The sequence below is a fragment of the Rhipicephalus sanguineus genome, chromosome 4 (assembly GCF_013339695.2).
Source record: "Rhipicephalus sanguineus isolate Rsan-2018 chromosome 4, BIME_Rsan_1.4, whole genome shotgun sequence".
Taxonomy (NCBI): domain Eukaryota; kingdom Metazoa; phylum Arthropoda; class Arachnida; order Ixodida; family Ixodidae; genus Rhipicephalus; species Rhipicephalus sanguineus.
The window spans coordinates 17,301,438-17,320,875 of record NC_051179.1 but is presented as its reverse complement, the minus strand read 5'-3'; the positions used below and the strand labels follow the sequence as shown (position 1 = coordinate 17,320,875).

Below are 19,438 nucleotides of genomic sequence, written 5' to 3'. Positions count from 1 at the left end.
GAAACACTTTTTGTACACACAGGCATCAGACTACATTAAAATGGACATACAAGTTCTACAGTGGAACGTCAGTGGACTGCTTAGAAACCTCGACAATGTCCAAGAACTCTTACACGAACACTCACCAAAAGTGTTGTGTGTACAATAAACACACTTGAAACCCAAACACACCAACTTTCTATGCCACTATGTTATTTTTCTAAAGGACCGGGATGATGCTATGTGCCATCCGGTGGTGTAGCTGTTATAAGTAATCAAGGAATAGCCTGTACACATTTACCACTTCAGACATCCCTTGAGGCAGTGGCCATTCAAGCCGTTCTCTTCAACATACTGAAAGCCTCTACGTTGAATTGAACGAGTGGTCACTCCACCTGCCGAGATCTTAGATGTCCTTTGTATACCGGGTGTTCGAAGTTAAGCTTTATGGTTTTGTTAAAATTCAGCACTGGGAAGAACGTGAAAACCACAATTGCAAAGAACATTTTATCCAGGGGGACAAAATTTTGGACAATAATTATCGCTGTCAGCCTCCCAATTAACTAAGATTGAGTAATGAACTTTTTAATGAGTGCAGCAAGCGGTCGATGTTTGTATTGAAAAGTTGGAGGGCAGTCGCGTTTCTACAAAGTTCTACTTGGAAGAATTCTTCTAGCATGTCTGTGCCCTGAGATATCCCGCTGCAAAGTTTAATTGCGGTTTGCATGATTACTAGGCTTGTGTGAATAGTAAATTTTAGGTTCGAAGCAAATTCAAATAGTTTATATCGCATATTATAAAGAAAAATGAGCATGCAAAGTTTAATTGCGGTTTGCATGATACTAGGCTTGTGCGAATAGTAAATTTAGGTTCGAAGCAAATTCGAATAGTTTATATCGCATATTATAAAGAAAAATGAGCATATTTGTCATGACCCAACTAACCAGCGCAATATTTTTAAAGTTGAAACAAGGCATTTGCATAGGTCATTCTTTTTGGTTCAAAGAGAAGTGGAAGCAACTTTTGAGTAATAGCAGGTTTTGACTTTCCGGTTAGAATGAAGTGATAACCTGTAAAATATGTTACGTTTTAAAATTTACTATACTTTGAGCATATAAGCCGGTATAACAAGCTTTTAAACTTAAAAAATGATGAATCGATGTGAGGATAATATAGTAAAACCTCATTAATTTGAACTCTGCTATTTCCAATCCCGCATAATTAGAATTTCCTTCACCCTCGTATCTTGTAATGTAAATTTGAGTGGATAATTTGAAGTGACGGTCAGTACGGCGGTACCAGCCCGGTTAATTCGAAAACTTTGGGTGCCATGTGCCAATTCCGCGATTCCGATTTAGCCGCAAATCCGCAGGAACGATGGCCCTTAGGAGCCACAAGGCAATGCAGTGTAGCGATACTAATGAGTGACAAGGGAAGCATTCCAACCTCGCTGCTGCCAGCGCAAGAAAAAAAAAACTAAACAAAAGGCGGTCTCGCGGTCAGCTGAATCTGCGCCTGCGAAAAAGATGTGCTTCACTGCAACACAGCGATGACACGCGGCAGCATGACACATGCTTCTCTTAACCGCTATAGAAATGCGTGGCTTGAGGTCTTTTTTACCGCTAGCCGGCCTCTGCAGACGCTAGTTCATGCTTTGCTGTATCACAAGGATTCGAAATCGCCAACACTTTACGAGAAGGCGTCACTAAAATGCTGCATTCACACCTCGACATTAGTACTTCTTTCGTTTAGGATGATGCCAAATGCACTGTGTGATCTGCTTGAATGACAAAGTGGCACCCACATTGAAATGATTTTGGCGAATGGACGGTACGATGGTTAGACGTAGCGCCATACCGACACGTGCGTGCACTCACTTGCTAGAGTCCATTCAAGTCTCTGAAGGCGAAATGCTTGTGTATATCGTGTAGGTACATCGTACAAGCATTTGATACTGTGGTAGCACATTGGAATAAGGTGTCCTCTGAGGACGTGCATGACGTACGCACACATGCGAACAGGGTGTGGCTAGCGGACGATGCAAGGAGCTATCCACACCACGAGGTTTCTTCCGCTCGCCGCTAGGTGCCAACTCTGCTCGATCTCGCGGCCAGTACTCACTTTTATGCACAATCTACACACTCCAACAACATGTCGTAGTGTGCTGGGTGCCAAGGCACCACGAGATCCAAGAAAACGTGTTAGCGGACCAGCTAGCTGAATCCGTCCGCGAAAACGCTGCCGATGTATCCATACCTGTTCCTGCAATAGACCTAAAACACTTCCTAAAAAGGAAGATCAGGGCTTTTTGGCAGAGCTCATGGGATAGGCACACACAAAATAAACTACACGTTATCAAGCCACAACTGGGTAATTGGCCCCCAGTATGGAAGTCACGTTACACAGAAGTTACACTCTGCAGACTTAGGATAGGTCACACATACAGTACACACATACACCTTCTGTCCAGTGGCGATTCACCTTTGTGTGATGAATGTGGTGAACCACTCACCGTGTCTCATATTTTGATACAATGCAGTGAATTAGGCGCTATTAGAAGAAAACACTTCTCGTTACCCTGCCGACAGCAATTTCCACTACATCCTTCCATGTTCATCAGTAGGGAACTGCTTTTTAAATACGAATCATTCGCGTTTTTAAAGGATGTACATAGCTTTCACATCATATTTCCTGGCAGTTCGTAGCACAACCTCTGAATAGAGGTTGCTGTTGCGGCAACTACATGAGAAAAGCACCTGCCTTGCAACCCTTGTATCCAAGGGCGCTGATGAGGCATTCGTGCTCATGGCATATCCCCATATTTTTATTATCACGACCACTTTCCATGCATTGTCTGTACACATATGTCACGTCACTCTGATGATTTTAATACTTCTATTTTTTGCCCGCCGCCTTTAGCGCGCGGAATTTTAGGCCCCTATACAGCCACTTAACATAACCATTGTTCACATTCGCTATCATGTCCTGGCACTCTGGCCATCAAATGGCCCTTGCGCCATTAAGCTACGTATATCATCATCATCTGCCATGGCACCGTCGCGAACTCCATAGAGTCAATGTATAACGCAGACTAAAATTTCTGACATTTGAAGCACTTATCGTTCGATTTTCTGGACTTTTTCTTTCGATCACAAGTCAAAAGCTACCAAAACCCACCGAAAACACACACATCGCTGCTATTTTGTTTTTCTGCAGCCTCGAACCCGCGTTACATGTGTATGGTCAGCTGATCTCGCATATAGCCTCGATAGCAGGCACGTGCTGCTTGACTGTCGGGGCCGCTTTGTTGGCTTTGTCCCTAGTTCAGACCGTCCCCCGAGGCAGTCAGTCGTCAGTCATAACGGTGTCGCTTGTTCAGCTGTTTGCATCACCGCTTCAACAACCGATGAGGATTTCAGCAGCTGCCGAGAAGTCAACTGGATCGCGACTGAAGAATGTCGGCCAAGGTGCCCACTCAAAACTTGGAGAAGCTATCCTCATATGGCTGAAAGCCATGATTGCCAGATAGGTGCCGGTGTCCAGTTATGTTCTAAAGAATAAGGCAGAAACCCTGGCACTTCAGATGAATATTGAGAGTTGTAAATTTAGCGATGCTGGGTCTAAAATTTTATGAAAAGAAATGACTTGACCCTTAAGAAAATGTGTGGCGAGAGTGCCGTGGTCGACCAGTCGGCTTTTGAAAGTTATCGCTGTGGTCGGCTACAGTCCTTGCTCCAGCAGTTCATGCCTGAAGATACGTTTAACTGCGATGGAACTGGGCTATTTTATAAGTTGCTACCCGAAAAAACCCTTGCTTTCGCTGGGGACCCTTGCCATGGAGACAAGCACAGAAAAGAGTGGCTTTGCAGTCCTTGTTGGCAGCAGCATGCTCGGCACCGAAAAGCTTCTGATCCTGGTTGTCGGAAAATCGAAGTATCTGAGATGTTTTAAAGGAGCACTGGCACAAAAATTTTGCACCTTCTTTTTTTTGTTGCAATAGATAGCTTATGATCCACTTATCACGGCTGCAAACTGCGTTTGCGCGAGTGCGTGACGGTTGTTTATTTAGAGACGGTTTTTAGAGCGCCCAGTCACAGTTTCGGTTTTAAAGAGCACCAAGCTAGGCAGCACTACTTCCGGTGGCCGGGTTAACGCAGCTCGCCACGCAACCACGCAGAATTGTGACCTAGGCGGCGCGCGAGAGCGGGTCCACAAGCTCGCACCAGGTCAAGTGGCGCCAGCTATGGAGGATTAGAAACAACTAACAAACACGTAACCTATGTCCTCCGAGCATTCGGAAGTGCCCATCTCGACTCACTAAGCCTACAGCTTCGATTATTTGACTATGGCTCTCAAAGACGGCGCCGAATCAGGACGAATACATTGCTGTCGAAGCTTAAGGACATAAATCTAAAGCAAATGGAAGCATCAGTTCGGAGCTTACACATTACAGAGCGCACGGCGGCCACTTGATAGATTCGAAGTGGACGACAACCGCTTTTGGCTGTGCGGCCATGTTTTTCAGAGGCACGAATGCCTCGCCAGCGATGCTTGCCGTGCACGTTGGACAGCTCTCGCGCTTGCGGCGCAGCGCCGTTGCGGCAGGCTTGCCGCTAGCCTGAGCGGGCCATAACATCTGCCAACGGGCACGACGAGCGAACAGCGGAAAAGAACACAACTAGCACACGCAAAGCCGCAGGCACGGAGGAAGAAATGGCAAGTAGCATGGCACAAGCGCAAGGGCACAACCAGCAACCAGCCAACGCAAACTCGTGACGTAGGTTTGTTTACACAGCCATCGCGTTGATGTCGGCGTCGCTAGGTGCTTGCATCTCGCTCACACGCGCGGCACGCACTTTAAAATTGATATTAAATATGTTCTAGGCTATATTGGCCCTTGATATTTCGCAGACGTTGTGTATGGCTCCACATACATCTATTTCACTCATTATCTCGCCTTCGAAATTTTGTGTCAGTGCTCCTTTAAGGGAGCGCGTATGCCAGTGCTGTACGAAGCCAACAAGAAGGTGGGGATAATGCAGAAGCTTTTTGAAGAATACATTCAGAAGCTGGACAAGAAGTTTGAGTGGCAAGGACGCAAAGTTCTAATGATAGTGGACAGTTGCGCTGCACATGGCCATGTCAAGGACCTCAAAGCCATGCAACTGAAATTCTTGCCGCCAAACACGACATCAATACTACAGCCCATGGACCAAGAAATTATCTGGACTCTCAAGCAGCTCTATTAGTCGCATGGTCTTATGCATGGACAGTGGCAAAGGCTACACCGTTGACTTGCTGTCTGCTCTCAGCATTCTTTCAGACGCATGGAAGGCTGTTACCAAGAGCACAATCCGCAGTTGTTTCCACCATGTGGGTTTCGCGATCAGACATGAAGTGCTGTCGTCATCTGATGATAACAGTAGTGAATCTGATCGACTCTGTTCATCTGCTGACCCCATTGAACATTTGTGCGCTGCAGGCGCCGTTCCCATGGAAATGACACTGGAGAAGTTCGCTAACGCCGACAGCGAAATCGAGCTCTGTGCTGAACTTACCGATGACGAAATAGTTCGCCAGGTGCTGGAAGATGATGGCTGGGCTCCAACAATGAGGATCCAGTGACTGCGCTGCCTACTTGTGTTGAATTAACGCGAGCCCTCGTGGTGCTTTCTGCTGTTTACAGCGAGAACGTCACCCTTGCCGACGTGCAAGCTGACCTATTGGTACGGCAACGTAGCACCCCGCAGAAACCTATTGACCAGTTTTTCCAGCTGCTCAGTAAATAAAGTGACTTTTTTTGTGTGAATTTGTTTTTTCGGACTGCCCGATTTCCAGACGCCTTTTCGGCCCCTTGAGGGTCTGAAAAATCGGTCGGCGACTGTATAACACTGTTCTAGCCACAAGTTGCATCTGTCACACACACGCACTTGCACCAACTAATGGCTGGTCATCTTTTGCTCACCAACCAGGGACAGATGGCGGGGAGTGATGGCCCACCTGAGCGACCCGACACCCCTGGTTCGACATCATCTGGAAGTGCTCTGCCTCATGGAACGGGGCGTACCCGGAAATGTCATCTGGCATGAGCTCCAGCCTCACAAGCAATTGCTCCGCAGCTGACCTGTCTGACCTGCCTCGGCGGAATTTCGTTGTGGCCTACCACCGTAAAATGGTGTGTTTGTGTGCTGATCAACAGTTCTCATAGTTCCTATGTTTGCAGCAATGGCGTATAACTGCTTTATAATATATGCAAATACCTTTTTTCGTTCCTAGTTTCTTGTGAAGGTGGACGAAAAAATATATTTCTTCCTTCTTAGAGCTGCTATTCAAGAACATATCTTGAAGGCATACTTCTTGAAGGTAGAAATTGTATTCACTTACGGTTCATAGTTTTCACACATCATGTGGTAGTGAAGGTGTTCATGTGCTGGTGACATTTTATTTTTTCTGTTTTCCTCTCTCCTCATTAAAAAGCATATGTCATAGTATGCTCTGCTGCCTGGTTTTTATATGCTGAAGCGTAAATTGACTCTGAGAATTCATTGCCATAAATAATGAATTAATTTTCACTACATGTCGTAGCAATATACAGTGAGTATTATAGTATTCAAATTTGCTTTATTCATAGCTGCCTTTGTGTTCCCCTACCTTCCTTAGTGAAGTATGCATTCAGCCATGTGAAGAAGTGCTTCTAGTGCCTTAAGGCTAAGTGCACGATTTCTCATTTGCAGATGAGGCAAGACGTCTACTTCCTGTCATCCCAGAAGACACGGCCAACGCTTTTTGGTCTTCCTCTAGTGCTGCCTTGTCACGACGGCACAAGTCGACAGGACCTGTACAGGCTTGTATGGACCCAGGTAGCCCGACTAGTCTCTCCACTGCCGCCATCAGAGTCTACTGTGCCCAACCATGCACAGGACTGGTAAGCACTTTCTGCATACAAGGTTCCTTGTAGCATTAGGCACGTGTTTATCTAGAGAGTACAGGGCACTCTGGGGATAAAAGTAGAGTGTAAGGCAAGAAGGTTTTCCTCGCATCCCATTGAGCATGCATGCACGAGCACAGCTCTAAGTTATGTGCGTTCACATTGGCAGTTGACAGAGCTCATTCAATGTACCACTACTGGTGACCAAAGTACAACTCATTACAAGTGATGTTCATGCTGGTGTGTGCAACCTGCTGGTTGATGCATCAAAATGCCTTGGTATTGGTGCCGTGCATGTGTGTTTGTACAGCTACATAAAATAAGCGTCAGTGTATTGATCAAAATCAATCTAGTGCCTTCCACTTCAGTCTGTCGTAGTCACTGTGCCATTTTGGTTCTCAGTCAAACAAAACACTTTCTGTACAGCCTGCCAATTTTAATTTGATCGCCTTTTATTTTCTTTTTTCCTGTTCAAGTGATGATAGCCTTGGATACGAATACCCATTCACGTTGAAGGCGGTGCACAAAGATGGATTTATGTGTGCCTGGTGTCCTTGGTACAAGTGAGTGTGCCAAATTTTCTTTTGACCTGACAGTAAAATTTAAGAGCATTCTGCAAGCTTTGCATATCTTTACCTTGCATTGAATAGTTTGTACTGACACTGTTACAAAAATTGACTTAGCAGAATATAATGAATTAATAAGTGCAACAAAGCCAATGTGCTTCTCTTTGAAATTCAGATATAGATATGTGTCCTTGAAACCACATTTTAAGAATGTAAAATAGCCCTTCCAATGGATATAACAAACTAGATTTGCCCTGTAAGAGCATGCAAAGTCAAGTGAAAGGTAGAACTGAAAGAACATCATATATAAAGAAAAACATGATATTGCAATATTGCAAAGACTGTTGATTCGGGTGCTTAAGAGTAGCATGTTGCATGTGCTAGCAATTCCTTTCCTCTTGTTTTGTTAAAACATGATCACGCACGTGGCTGAATAGTGGTCTGATTGGCCATGGAGCCATTTGTTCCTCTAGTTGAGCATATACAGTCGAACCTCGTTAATACGTACCCGCTTTAAGCGTACTAACGGTTAAAACGTAGTTGCGACGAATCCCCGACCGAGTCTCATAGAGCCTAACGCATTCGCTGACCGCTTAGGCCGTAGTGCTTCACCCTACGCCTATCGGTTAGTGCGTACCCTGCGTACCGCGATAACGTTTTGTGTCATAGAATTTTACTGCGCCGCTGAACTTCCCAACGCCACAATGTGCCGCCAAAGGTTCTCAGTCTTTTCGAGAAGTGCGTAGATCGGTCGATCACCGATTCCGACTTCCGCGCGATTGCGGCGATGCCTTTGCGGGTAAGCATCGGGAAAGAACGAAGGTGAGGCGGCGGCCACCGACGAACGCGCCAACATGACTTATCGCCGACAACCTTATCACAATAAGTATCTTCAGATATCTGCTCGGGCACGCGTGCGGCGCAGCACTGCTTTAAGCCTACTGCAGGCTTTTAATGGGCAACAACCTGAACGCGCTGGGCCGCCGATCGCTGCCGCCTCGTTGTGCAGGGCCGTGTTCAAGCGCGCGCCGCTTTGTAGAAACGAAAGCAGCTCGCTGTTGTGGAGTTGAGCGTTGCTGGTCGTAGGCAACGAGAAACCTCTTTGCATAGACGCTATCACGCTAAACGCACGCGTACGGTACAGCAAGCGTAGCGCTGTTGTAACCATACTGCACGCTTTTATTGGGCGACCACCCAAACGCGCTTCCGTCCGCTGCCAGGACCGCTAGAGCGTCGCGGAGTGCGCATCGCTTGCAGGAAGTTCGTCATCGCCGTGTTAACCGAACAAGCTCATCTGTGCTCATCGCCGCATCTGTGCACGGTCTGGAGCAAAGTGGGTACGAAGAACACTCCCACGACAAATGCGCGCGTGCGATACAGCAAGCGGCCCGGCGGCCCGGCAGTGACGGCGCGAGCCGAGAAGGCGACGCGCTGCACGCAACTAGCCAGGAGACGATCGGCTCCACGCAGCTGTACCGCGTTTCACTGAAACTGTGTCAGTTTTCATATAGTAGCAGATCGCGGTACAGACGCACACACATATATCGCGGAAAGCCGACACTGTCCGTTCTGTCGCTACGTCGGTCACTGCGCTTACCGGACCCTGTAATAGTTCCGAAATGCTCCTTGGCGTCGCCACCGCGCGCTATCGGCACTATCGGACGGTCGTGCGAGAGTACCAGAATCTTTTCTCCAATTTGTCAAAAAGAAAAAAAAAGGCCTTGCAGTGGGCACTTTAGGCAATATTTGCTGTGGCACTGTATTTATTGCTTTGCTGGCGGCGATGGCGTATGGACATGAAAATTTTTACTTGGTGGTTAATGCGTACTACCGTTTAGTGCGTAGTTATGCGGCGTTCCCGGCAGGTACGCATTAACGAGGTTCCACTGTACTACAGAAAAAAGCAAACCTAATTTTGGCTCCCTCTTTATCTTCATTATAACAAGGTTAAGGTGTATTTAGGTCATTTCTCAATCAGCTCTCCTACTTTGTATTACTGTTTGATGTGTAATTCACGCACATATGCTCATTGCATAAAGTAACTGTACTAATGCGATTTCTTTGCAGATTTTGTCGTGGCTGCCCAATCGACTGTGATGATGCAGACTTCAACTTCAGCTCTCTGTACCTGTCCATTGACTGGGATCCAACTGCATTGCACCTGAGGTACCAAGCTTCTCAGGAGAGAGTAAGTTCACTTTACATGGCTTACTAAAGATTGATTTCTTAAGGACAGCCCTGTGAGTGCACATGCTGTAGAGCACACATGATGTTGAGCATGCAACATGCTAATTGAATGCAGGCTGACAAGACTTCTGTTTTGACAGGTATATGTGGACCACCCGAGTGTGGAGCGAACACGACAGCAGAAAGTGGAGCCCATCAGCGTGCATGACTGCTTGGCGGCTTTCACCAAAGAAGAGCAACTGGGTGATCGTGAGAAGTACTACTGCTCACGTTGCAAGCAGCACCAGCTGGCCACCAAGAAGCTGCAAATATACAGGCTGCCTCCCATCTTGGTAGGCACCCTGAATGCTCATGCTGGCTTCTCATACAGTAGACTCCTGCAAGAGAAGTCTGGGGCTTTCTCGGAAAGCCGCGGAAATTTGAAATTAGTCGTGAAATCGGAGGGGACGTTTGCTCAGAATTTTGCGTGCCAGGTTACAGCGTTCAGCTGCCATAGCTTGTCCTTACTGCTTTTCAATCGGTGTCTGAGGTTGTAATCTCTCTTAACTTTAGGCCTCAGTTTCAATACACATATGTTGGCTGGAGCACCAAAAACGGTGTAAGACAAGGTGTTTTCTAGGCTAGAGTGGCCCCGGTCGGTGTTTTCACATCAATATTGTTGACTGTACTGATGGAATAGAAAGCAAGAACACAATGTCAAGGATAGTGCACTGCTCTGGCAAGGCGCTAGGCTGTAACATTTTTCCTTTGTGTGAAAGTGTCACTGCATGTGGCTGAGAAAAAAACAAGGCCTCTTACTTTAGTATTGTTCCTTTATGGTAATCGTTTCTTTTTGATGCAGATCATCCACCTGAAGCGCTTCCAGCTGCTCAATGGCAAGTGGGTCAAGTCACAGAAAATTGTGCGCTTTCCTTTCAAAGATTTCGACCCGACCGACTACCTTTCACCTGTGCCACGCAAGGCGGCACTCAGCTTCCGACGCTACCAGCAGACTGTGCAGCAGAAGGCCTCCTCCCCTCTAGTCAAGCGGCTGGCCCCCGAGCTGCCGTCGCGGTCCAGCTTAGCCAGCCCAGTTCGCAGCAGGCCCGACGTCGCTGAACTGCGCTCCACTTCAGCTTTCTCTGCAGCCTCTCAGGCACAGGCTGCGGCTGTGGCAGCAGTTGGCTCATCACCTCGCAATGGTGCGCCACTGACCAACGGCGACATTGACGCTGGGGGTGGTGGTGAGCCTCAAGACCATCACAAGCATCGGCTGCATCCAGGGTACAGCCCGCTCGACCTCAAGTACCAGATGTACGCCCTAGCAGTGAGTGTCCTTTTACCACTCCGCTTAGTTGCTATGAATAAGCAATCGCTTTCTGATCGTGTTGTCATTATTTCCTTGCATTACATTTGCACTTTCTCAGTTATTGCGTGCTCTTGTTCTTTTCTGTAAAAAAGTACATCAGCTTTTTGTTAATACGCTCCTGTTTCATGCAATTGCTTGCGTGTTCATTGTGCTGTGAGATTGATTAGTCCTCAGGAGGCAATAAGATGGCATTAACAGGAGTCCAGTCACAGGAAGAAAATTCATGGAATTTTATTCAATGCCGTAAATGCCAGCTAGCCGATAAGGTTAGTTCCTTGAAAGGACAAAGCTGAAGGTTTGTTTATAGATGCCATGCAAATTTTCATGCTGCCAGCCTCCAAGGCTCAAGTCATATTTGGGTGTAGTCTCGCCAACTGAAGCATATGGAAATACGAGTACTTACATTCACCCGTGTCAATATTAATGAGCACTAACAGACAATAATGCCAAGGAAAGTATAGGGGATGTTTTTAGTAGTAAATGTAAGGTAAATGTGAAGAAAGAAAAGTGGACGAAAAGATAGCTTGCCGCGGGCAGCGACCGAACCTGCGACCTTTGAATAACGCGTCCGATGCTCTATCAACTGAGCTACCGCGGCGGCCATCCCCCCGTCCACTTTATAGGGTATATATGTACATTTAAACGTGGGAGCGTCAGTCAGCGCCGCCAGTAGCCATGACGGCGAGTGTGGAACACACTTTTTCTGCCTGTTGGCGTCACGTAGCACGTGAACTTATTACGAGCTGGCAGCTGATCAATAATCCCTCGCATACTACCTGAAAGCATCAAGTCTGCCAGAACGAGACCCTCGCTATGAATGAAGGAAAGAAGTGTTAATTTTAAGGGCTCGTTTTCTTTGTTATACACAATATTAATGAGTAAACCAGACCCCAAGCACCCGCACTGCGATCCGTCGAGTCCTCACAAAGATGGCGGCGAGCGCGCATCGTCTCGTTTTGGCGTCTGATAACCAGAAACCTCCCAGATATCTTCCAGAACTTTTCTGGCAGCTTCTGACGACCCGCTGGTAGGCAAAATTGCCCAGCCAGAGAAAAACGAACGCCGGCTGGAATTGCGCCGGGTGGAGCGACCCAAAAACGAATGCGCTCCAGGAGAAAAGTGTGGGGGAAATTATCGGCCATATTCACTGGGCACAATGGCGGCGCTGCTATGGTTACGGGTCGCGGCGTGTTGTGCAGCGGGTGGCGATGTGGCGGCGGCATGCGGCAGGCGGCGACGCTGCCTTCGGGTCGGTGTATGGTTGACAGAGAGCGGTGATTGAGCAATTCAGAGAAGACACGGAGGGGGTGACCGAGCAATTCGGAAGAGACTCAAGCGCGGAGGGGGGAAAGGCACTTCAGAGAAGCTGCCATCACCGCGCGGCGGCTGTCTGCCGCTTCCCGCTTCACAAGTACACGAGAGGGCTCTTTTTGCACACTTGAATGAGAGTTTCCGAGTACAAAACGTATTATACTACCACAGTTTTCCGCGGTGTTGAACGTTGCTGCCGAATAATCGTATTCTCCGGAAACGTATTAACCAGAACATATTACACACAGCTGTATTGGGTTATTTTTAATTTTCACAATATCGAGCGTAGGAGCCGAGAAATCGTACTAAGCGGGAACGTATCAATGAGGTTCTGCTGTATATGCCGCTTGTATACTAGCTGCATATTAGCATTGTCAATACATATCTCATTTAGCCATATATTTATACCTGACAAGCAGACTATTTTGATGAAATGTGTGTGAGATGAGTTCAATGTCACACTGATTAATAACTGCTGCTGTTACGAATGCGACGTGTGACTCGCATTTATCACTTTATCAGTTTTCAGTGATTCCACTCCTGCGCCAACTGCGCCAAAGTGCGCCAAATTGTATTTACTGCGCCATCCTGATAATATCGACGAAATTTGCGCCAAACTGCGCCAAAGTCTCGGGTTTGGGGGCGTCTATCACCGGCAATCGCACCGCCGGCGCGTCCTAACATGTGCAGCTCGATCTTGGGGCTGCCAATAAAGTCGCAATCATGGACCAAGAATTATTCCGCTGAATAAATAGCGCTCGCGCGTGCGTTCCGAGTAAGCCACGATGCCATGCACGGTGCCGACGCAGCTTCTGTTCTGCAAGTCGGCTCGACAGCAAAACGCGCTCTCCGCAGAGGCTCGTGACGTCTAGGCCTATCTTTAGCGAGAAAGTGCGACGGCGATTCATCGGCGGACGTCGTCTGTTCCAGGAACGCTGCTGATAGCTCGTTTCAGGCGTCGCACGGCACGTAAGGAAAGCAATGTTCAGTAATAACTACATGAGTGCCGCTAAATGTCTGTCACTTCTGTTTCCGGACATCGCGGAATGAAATCTGGGATCGCTCGCAGTAGATATATGGGACAATATCGAATTTTCCTTGCTTCGCGTTTATGGAAGAGCACGCGAACGGTGGAAACGCGTTGACACTTTTCCTCAGATATACTTTATCCATGGATCTTCATCCAGAACAGCTTTTTCGTAATTCCTTCCGCCAGCACATCCGAGTTTGTAATCGCTCTGCGGTAAATACCCCCTAAAAGGCTCTGCCCTTTCGAGCTCACGTGCTAGGGTTCCAATTCGAATTTTTTGCTAGCTTTTTTAAAAATGTCATCTCATTAGTAAAATCATATCTCCTGGTCGGAGCAGCCGCAAATGCGCAGCTGTCAGTAGCGGGCCCGTCGCTGACGCCATGTTACACGTCCGCCCCTCGCTTTCGGGGGTCAATAGCTAACGGTTAAAAAAACTAAGTTTCGTTAAACTAAGAGCGAAGCAATGAATGCGATACCAAAAAATTGTATTGTGAAACGAAGTAAGACTAGCAGCTAACTCTTTTGGATCCGATCTCGCGTAACTCAACAAAACGCTGGTTTAAGGGAATATGGCCCCTCCAGGAACCGAAGCGTTTTCTTGCTCTGAGTTTTCTAAACGCGAAGTAAGCGTTGAGAGCACAGCAAGTTTACGAGCCGTCTCCTGATGCCTCGAGATAGCGCGCGCGCAAGCGACTGCGCCCTTCGAACGATGCGGTCCCCCCCCCCCTTCCGCTCCTCTGGCGTCCCTTCATGCTCCTTACGAAAGACGGGCGGGACGTTTCCTCTCTGTTTGATGAGCAATCGACGGCAGGCCCGCACGCGGGATGATGTTATCTCATGCGCTGTCCGTGCGGCGGAGACAGACGGCCGGCTAGTTTAATCTCCGCTTCAGCCGCGTTCGTCGCCAGCGCTCGCGAGCTTTTACCCGCGGCTAGAATGCGCGCGGTGATGTCATTAATTTGGACTTTATACGGAAAATTACGGCAACGGCGACGGCAAAAATCCGCCGAGAGTGTCCATATAATTGCTATCGCAAGGGTCAATGTACGGGGCAGATTTTGAGCCCCCCCCCCCCCTCATAGGCGATTAGGGGGGGGGGCTGCCCCCTGTGCGCACGCCTATGCTCCTGAGATGATTTTTTCCATGAGATTTGCAATGAATCGAAATATTTCTAGCCTTCATAAGAGCCCTATAATAATACTCATAAGAATACTAATACGCTTGAATGTTAATGCAATATGCTTCTGTATTGCACTCCAGGATATAAAATTCACTGCTCCAAAGTGCTCCCAGATGCAAAATTATCTGCTCCAAAGTGCTCCAATATGAAAATTTTGCTGCTCCAAAGTGCTCCAAAACGGAAATTTTGCTGCTCCAAAAATTGCTCCAAATCGGAAGCCCTCGGTAGCATCACTGAGTTTTGATCTCATTTATGCCATAAGAACTGGCATTTTAAGTGTACAGCTAGCTCATTTAGTTGCTCTTTTTTTTTAATTTTCAGTGCAGGCTATTTTGGTGAAGTATGAAAATAACAGATTGCTTTGATCTCGTACCATTTATAAACTGCTTCTTTGGTAACAGTTATATATGCGATTGTGGTTACTTTTAGAATTTGGTGTCCAGCTTTATCGCTTTTATATAAGTTTTGCCACAAGGACTGGTATTTTAAATATGTAGCTCATTTTACTTAGTGTTCAATGACCATCCATCTGCTTAGTTATGATTCGTGTAGTTAGCAGTGAGTATTGTATGTGCAATATGTTTAATAATAAATATTAATATTTATGAGATGTTGAAATGATGCTTTAAACTCCAGGAGTCTCACAGAATATTTTACCTGCTGCTCCAAGAACACAATTTGCTGCTGCAAAGTAGCATTTTTTCTGCTCCAGAATTCGCTCCAACAAACAAAAATGTCACTTCCATCACTGCTCAAAGTGCACATGCAAGTACACGGTTGGCCTGTGCAAAAATGTCCGAAAGAGGAGGAAGAGAACTTTCACTCAAGCTATCTTCACTGTCGGGCAGTACCAGCAGCAATCATTTTTCTCGTTACTCCTGTGTAATGTGGGGGAAGAATGCATGGTGTCAGCAAATTCTAGCATCCCCGCAAATTACATGAAAAAGCAGTCATGTGCGACTTTTTTCCGCTATTGAATTTTTGTATGTATACACTTGTACACATCTATCCTTTATCCCATCAGAAAGTTCTTAATGGTACAAAGTAATGATCAAGCAAGTTTTAATGATCCACGGTGTCAGGCCAGAAGTAATCTGGGATGCAAGCTTTTCAGATTTCAAATATGTGATTTGTCTAGTACCCATTTAATAGTTTAGCTGGTTGGTGTCAAAAGTCTTAAAATTCTTTTGCCGGCCTACTTTTCTTATGACATTCTTCTTTGTACTTTCTTTGTTTTAATGCTTGCAAATGCCCACATAACTATAACTGTGCACATGTGACCTGGAATGCTAAGGTTGAAGACTGGGTGTGTTGGTAAGGCGTGACTGTAGATTCTATAGCACAACTAATCGACGGGACACAAGAAAGATGCACACGTAGCAAAGTGTTGGAATGCAAACTTAATTTTGTTTCCTCTCCTGTTCTTTCTTGCAGTGCCACACTGGCATCCTGGGGGGAGGGCATTATGTCTCTTATGCTTGTAATCCAAACAACAAGTGGTACTGTTACAATGACAGCAGTTGCAAGGTGAGTTGGCTGTTGCTTATGACTAATCATTTTTTAATCAAAGCTCACTTTATCATGGAGAAGTTCATACACGAGTCGATTGTGCCCAAATGAGGTTTTGCTGTAGTTTTGTCAAGATTCGAAACAGCTCTATTATTTGTCTAGCATATTATTTCATTTGTGCGGCTTTCAAATAGATTAGATATTGTAAATTGTATGCAGTTTTTGCTGGATCCTGGAATATTTTCATGTGGTTCTTTTGTTAATCACTCCAGTTACATGTATTTTTTTCTGCCATGCAGGAAGTTCAGTTGGATCAAATTGACTCTGACTCTGCATACATGTTATTCTATGAGCGAGAAGGCATCAACTACGAGGCATACATGCCAAACACGGAAGGCAAAGTGCCCGACGCAAGAGACATCGATGACGAGTTTGAAAGTGACTTCCGCAAAATGTGCGTCTTGCAGTAGGCACTACTTCATCGGCAAGGATTCTTCCTTGCACCTTGCTCCCAGACTCGCTTAGGTGTCGTGAAACTCCTGCAAAAGATTGACTCTTAAAATACCTTGTTCAGACATGCCATTCCTATGGAGGAGACGACGCACTTGTAACAGGCTCGGATGTGAAGAGCCCTCCCATTTCTTGCATGTTGTGTCTGGCTCAATTTGTATCTTTGTGGAGTGGAGACACTATTGTGTTCTAAACAATAGTTGTGCTATACCAACACCAGCTGCCCTTCCCAATTTTCTAAATGCCTTTAAGCTCTCTGAACTCTGCAATATGTGTGCATCAAGATTTTCTTTTTCTTCTTCTTCTGTACAAAGAAATGAACATAGGATGTAATAGAATGCTTGCAGCTGTGCTGGTTCATAAAGCTGACAGGAGTGTGTTGTGGTTGCGGACTTAAATCACGGAAGGATTTGCCTGTAAGCTGTCGTTGGGTGGACGAAAAGAATTATTTTTCGTTTGTGCACCTTCCCTTTCTATTAAGCCATTGCAGTCAGCATGAATGCAGAAGTGTAACTTGTGCTGCCACAAGGAGGAAATGCTGGCACGGAAGTCATGCTAGTTGTGTGCTAGGTCATTTTTCTAATCAAAAAGAGTCAGTTTTCTGGTGTTTTTACATTTTTTTTAGAAAGTAGCAATGGCAAGGTTTAATATAAAGAGAAACGAATGCTTAATAAATGTACATATATATATATATACACACACTACATGAAGATTATACATAATTATGCATATCTGTGCTGCCTGTTTTGAAGAGCCGGCCATGGAAGTGCCCACTGATGTGATATGGCAGACCTTCCGTTTTTATTGCGGCTTTCGTTCGTTCGTTGCTTGAAGAAAGGCTGTGCAGGTATAGTCTGTTGTGAGTGAAGATGGAAAAAGTATTAAAAATACTCGTTGCCATGGAGAAGGTGTTTTGATTCTCTTTTATTTCTGCATGAGAATGACTAGAGGAGAGTAGTTGCAATTTTTCCTCGTCTGAGCACACTTTAGTTTTTTTTTTCTTTGTTACAAGAGAAAAACGAATGTCAACAATGTGTTTAACTTTGTTTCTTGGAAGACATGACAATGACACTGGGTGGGTGCAGTAGTAGATGTGTGAAGCTGAAATGGTAGAGGACAGTTGCCGTTCAGTGTAAGCATATTGTACTTTTTAACTTTAATTGCACTAGGACTTTGCAGCAAGTAATGCTGTGGCAGTTCCCGCACCGAATTTCTGGAACAGGCTGCCTTGCGAGGCAGCAGCTACTGCACATGAACTGCACTGTCCTCCACCCCTGAAGGGGTTATTCACTGTACAGGGATACAAATGGACCGTATCCAGCAATCTACACAGCATTCCGCTTCTCACATCTGCAAGCACTACAATGGAAAGCTCTTGTCAAGATCCTGTAAATACACTGCTCCCATAACATGTAACATGCACACACATCCCACAATAGACAAACTGTTACACACTTGATGTGCAGTACATCCTGGATAAAACAGACGGGGGGGGGGGTAACATTTGAACAAGTCTCATGACTGAGCAGCAGAGTGAGGCAAACTAAGAGAAAGACACCATTGGGCGTGTTATGCATGAACTTTGGTTGCTTTAGGATGTGTGTGTCTGGAAATTTTCTTATGTAACATGCAACACGACAACGGCACAGTTTGCTAAGTACGCTTGAAAGACGTGCAACCTCCCAAACAGCATAACCCAACCCAAAAAATCTATTACTGGCCAGTGTGGCAGTTGCTGTACGAAAACTAAATACCGTATTTATTCGAAAATAGGTCGGGCACGAATATAGGTCGACCCCTACTTATAGCACTCTACGAGAAATAAAAAAAAATATTCGAAAATAGGTCGACCCGTTTTTTTTTTTTTTAGAAACAGGAAAATTTAAACATAGCACACCTTTATTTACAATTAACTTAGCGCCCTAGTCGCTGCCGGGAGTGTCATGTTCGTCAGATGTGCAAGGAAGGTTGTCGGATTCTTCGCAGGCATCCTCGGCATCCCAAATGACGTCGACTTCGCTGCCATCGATTGCGTTGGAAATGCAGCACTTTAAAGCCAGTCACGATAATTTCCGCTGGCAAGTCTTTCCGCGCGTCCTTCACCCACGTCGCAACTTCATTGAGGGAAGCCCTTCTCGCGGCGTCCCGTCGGTGTCATTGCAGCATCCTCCTTCAAGCCACTCTTTGTAACTCTTCGCCACCCGGTCCTTAATGTAGCCGGGACGTCGTACCTAGCGGTATGACGACCAGGTCTGTTGGCCTTCTGCAGGGCCTCCTTGACGCCCGGAGCCTCAGTTCTTTTTCAAGAGCGTCATGCCTGCCAGTTGCTGGGCCGCGAAAAGCACGACGCTATCCATTGCACGCGAACAGTCGGTCCCGCTGCTTCCGCCAACCCCTAATCAACTTTTACGTCGAACTCACGCTGAGCGGCACAATTGCTGGAATTCTCGGCAAAAAGTATCACTTGACGCTTGCAGTCAGCTGTGTAGCTCTACCGACGTGACACCGTCGCAACCGCGCATTTGCAAATGCGAACCGTCACGTCAGATCAAACAACAAACAAAGAGTGAGGCCTTAGGCCAGTGCCAGTGCGGCTGCGCGTCGGCAGGCAGCACGGCTAGGGGGCTAGGGACTTCACGGCCTACCTAGGGAAATCACGGGTTCCAGCGCAAACATGGCGGAGCGGCTGCATTTCGCGGGGGCTTTGAAAAGGCGGTGTGCAGCTATTGCACAAATAACTTTTTTTTTCTTAGTTACTTAGTCGGAAAAGGCGAACGGGTACGGTTTTTATACCAGATTTTATGGTATATAATGTGCGTATGTAGCAGGAACTGCTTGAAGAACAGCAGGCGCGGCAGTTGAACGCCATAGGTGCGGTGCTTTTGGTCGC

General features: G+C 46.4%; 3 protein-coding genes across 10 annotated transcripts in view; 2 read left to right on the top strand and 1 right to left on the bottom strand.

Annotated features, from left to right (window-relative positions):
- The window catches only part of LOC119389507 (ubiquitin carboxyl-terminal hydrolase 32-like), a 214,190-nt gene extending 196,735 nt beyond the window's left edge, over positions 1-17,455 (top strand). For 3 of the 7 annotated variants that reach the window (XM_049414447.1, XM_049414446.1, XM_049414445.1), the window contains 3 exons: positions 10,800-10,966; positions 15,964-16,056; positions 16,338-17,455. In XM_049414447.1, coding sequence (XP_049270404.1) covers positions 10,800-10,966; positions 15,964-16,056; positions 16,338-16,508 — 431 coding nt within the window. In that variant the 3' untranslated portion in view covers positions 16,509-17,455. Of the gene's footprint in view, positions 1-6,713; positions 6,905-7,383; positions 7,471-9,540; positions 9,662-9,800; positions 9,993-10,501; positions 10,967-15,963; positions 16,057-16,337 lie in introns of all 7 variants that reach the window. The other 4 variants (XM_049414448.1, XM_049414444.1, XM_049414443.1 and 1 more) reach the window with 4 other exon arrangements.
- LOC119389503 (leucine-zipper-like transcriptional regulator 1) overlaps positions 1-19,438 on the bottom strand; it is a 166,122-nt gene that overhangs the window by 51,958 nt on the left and 94,726 nt on the right. The gene's annotated exons all lie outside the window — the stretch shown is intronic.
- The window catches only part of LOC119389505 (sesquipedalian-1), a 147,862-nt gene that overhangs the window by 68,457 nt on the left and 59,967 nt on the right, over positions 1-19,438 (top strand). The gene's annotated exons all lie outside the window — the stretch shown is intronic.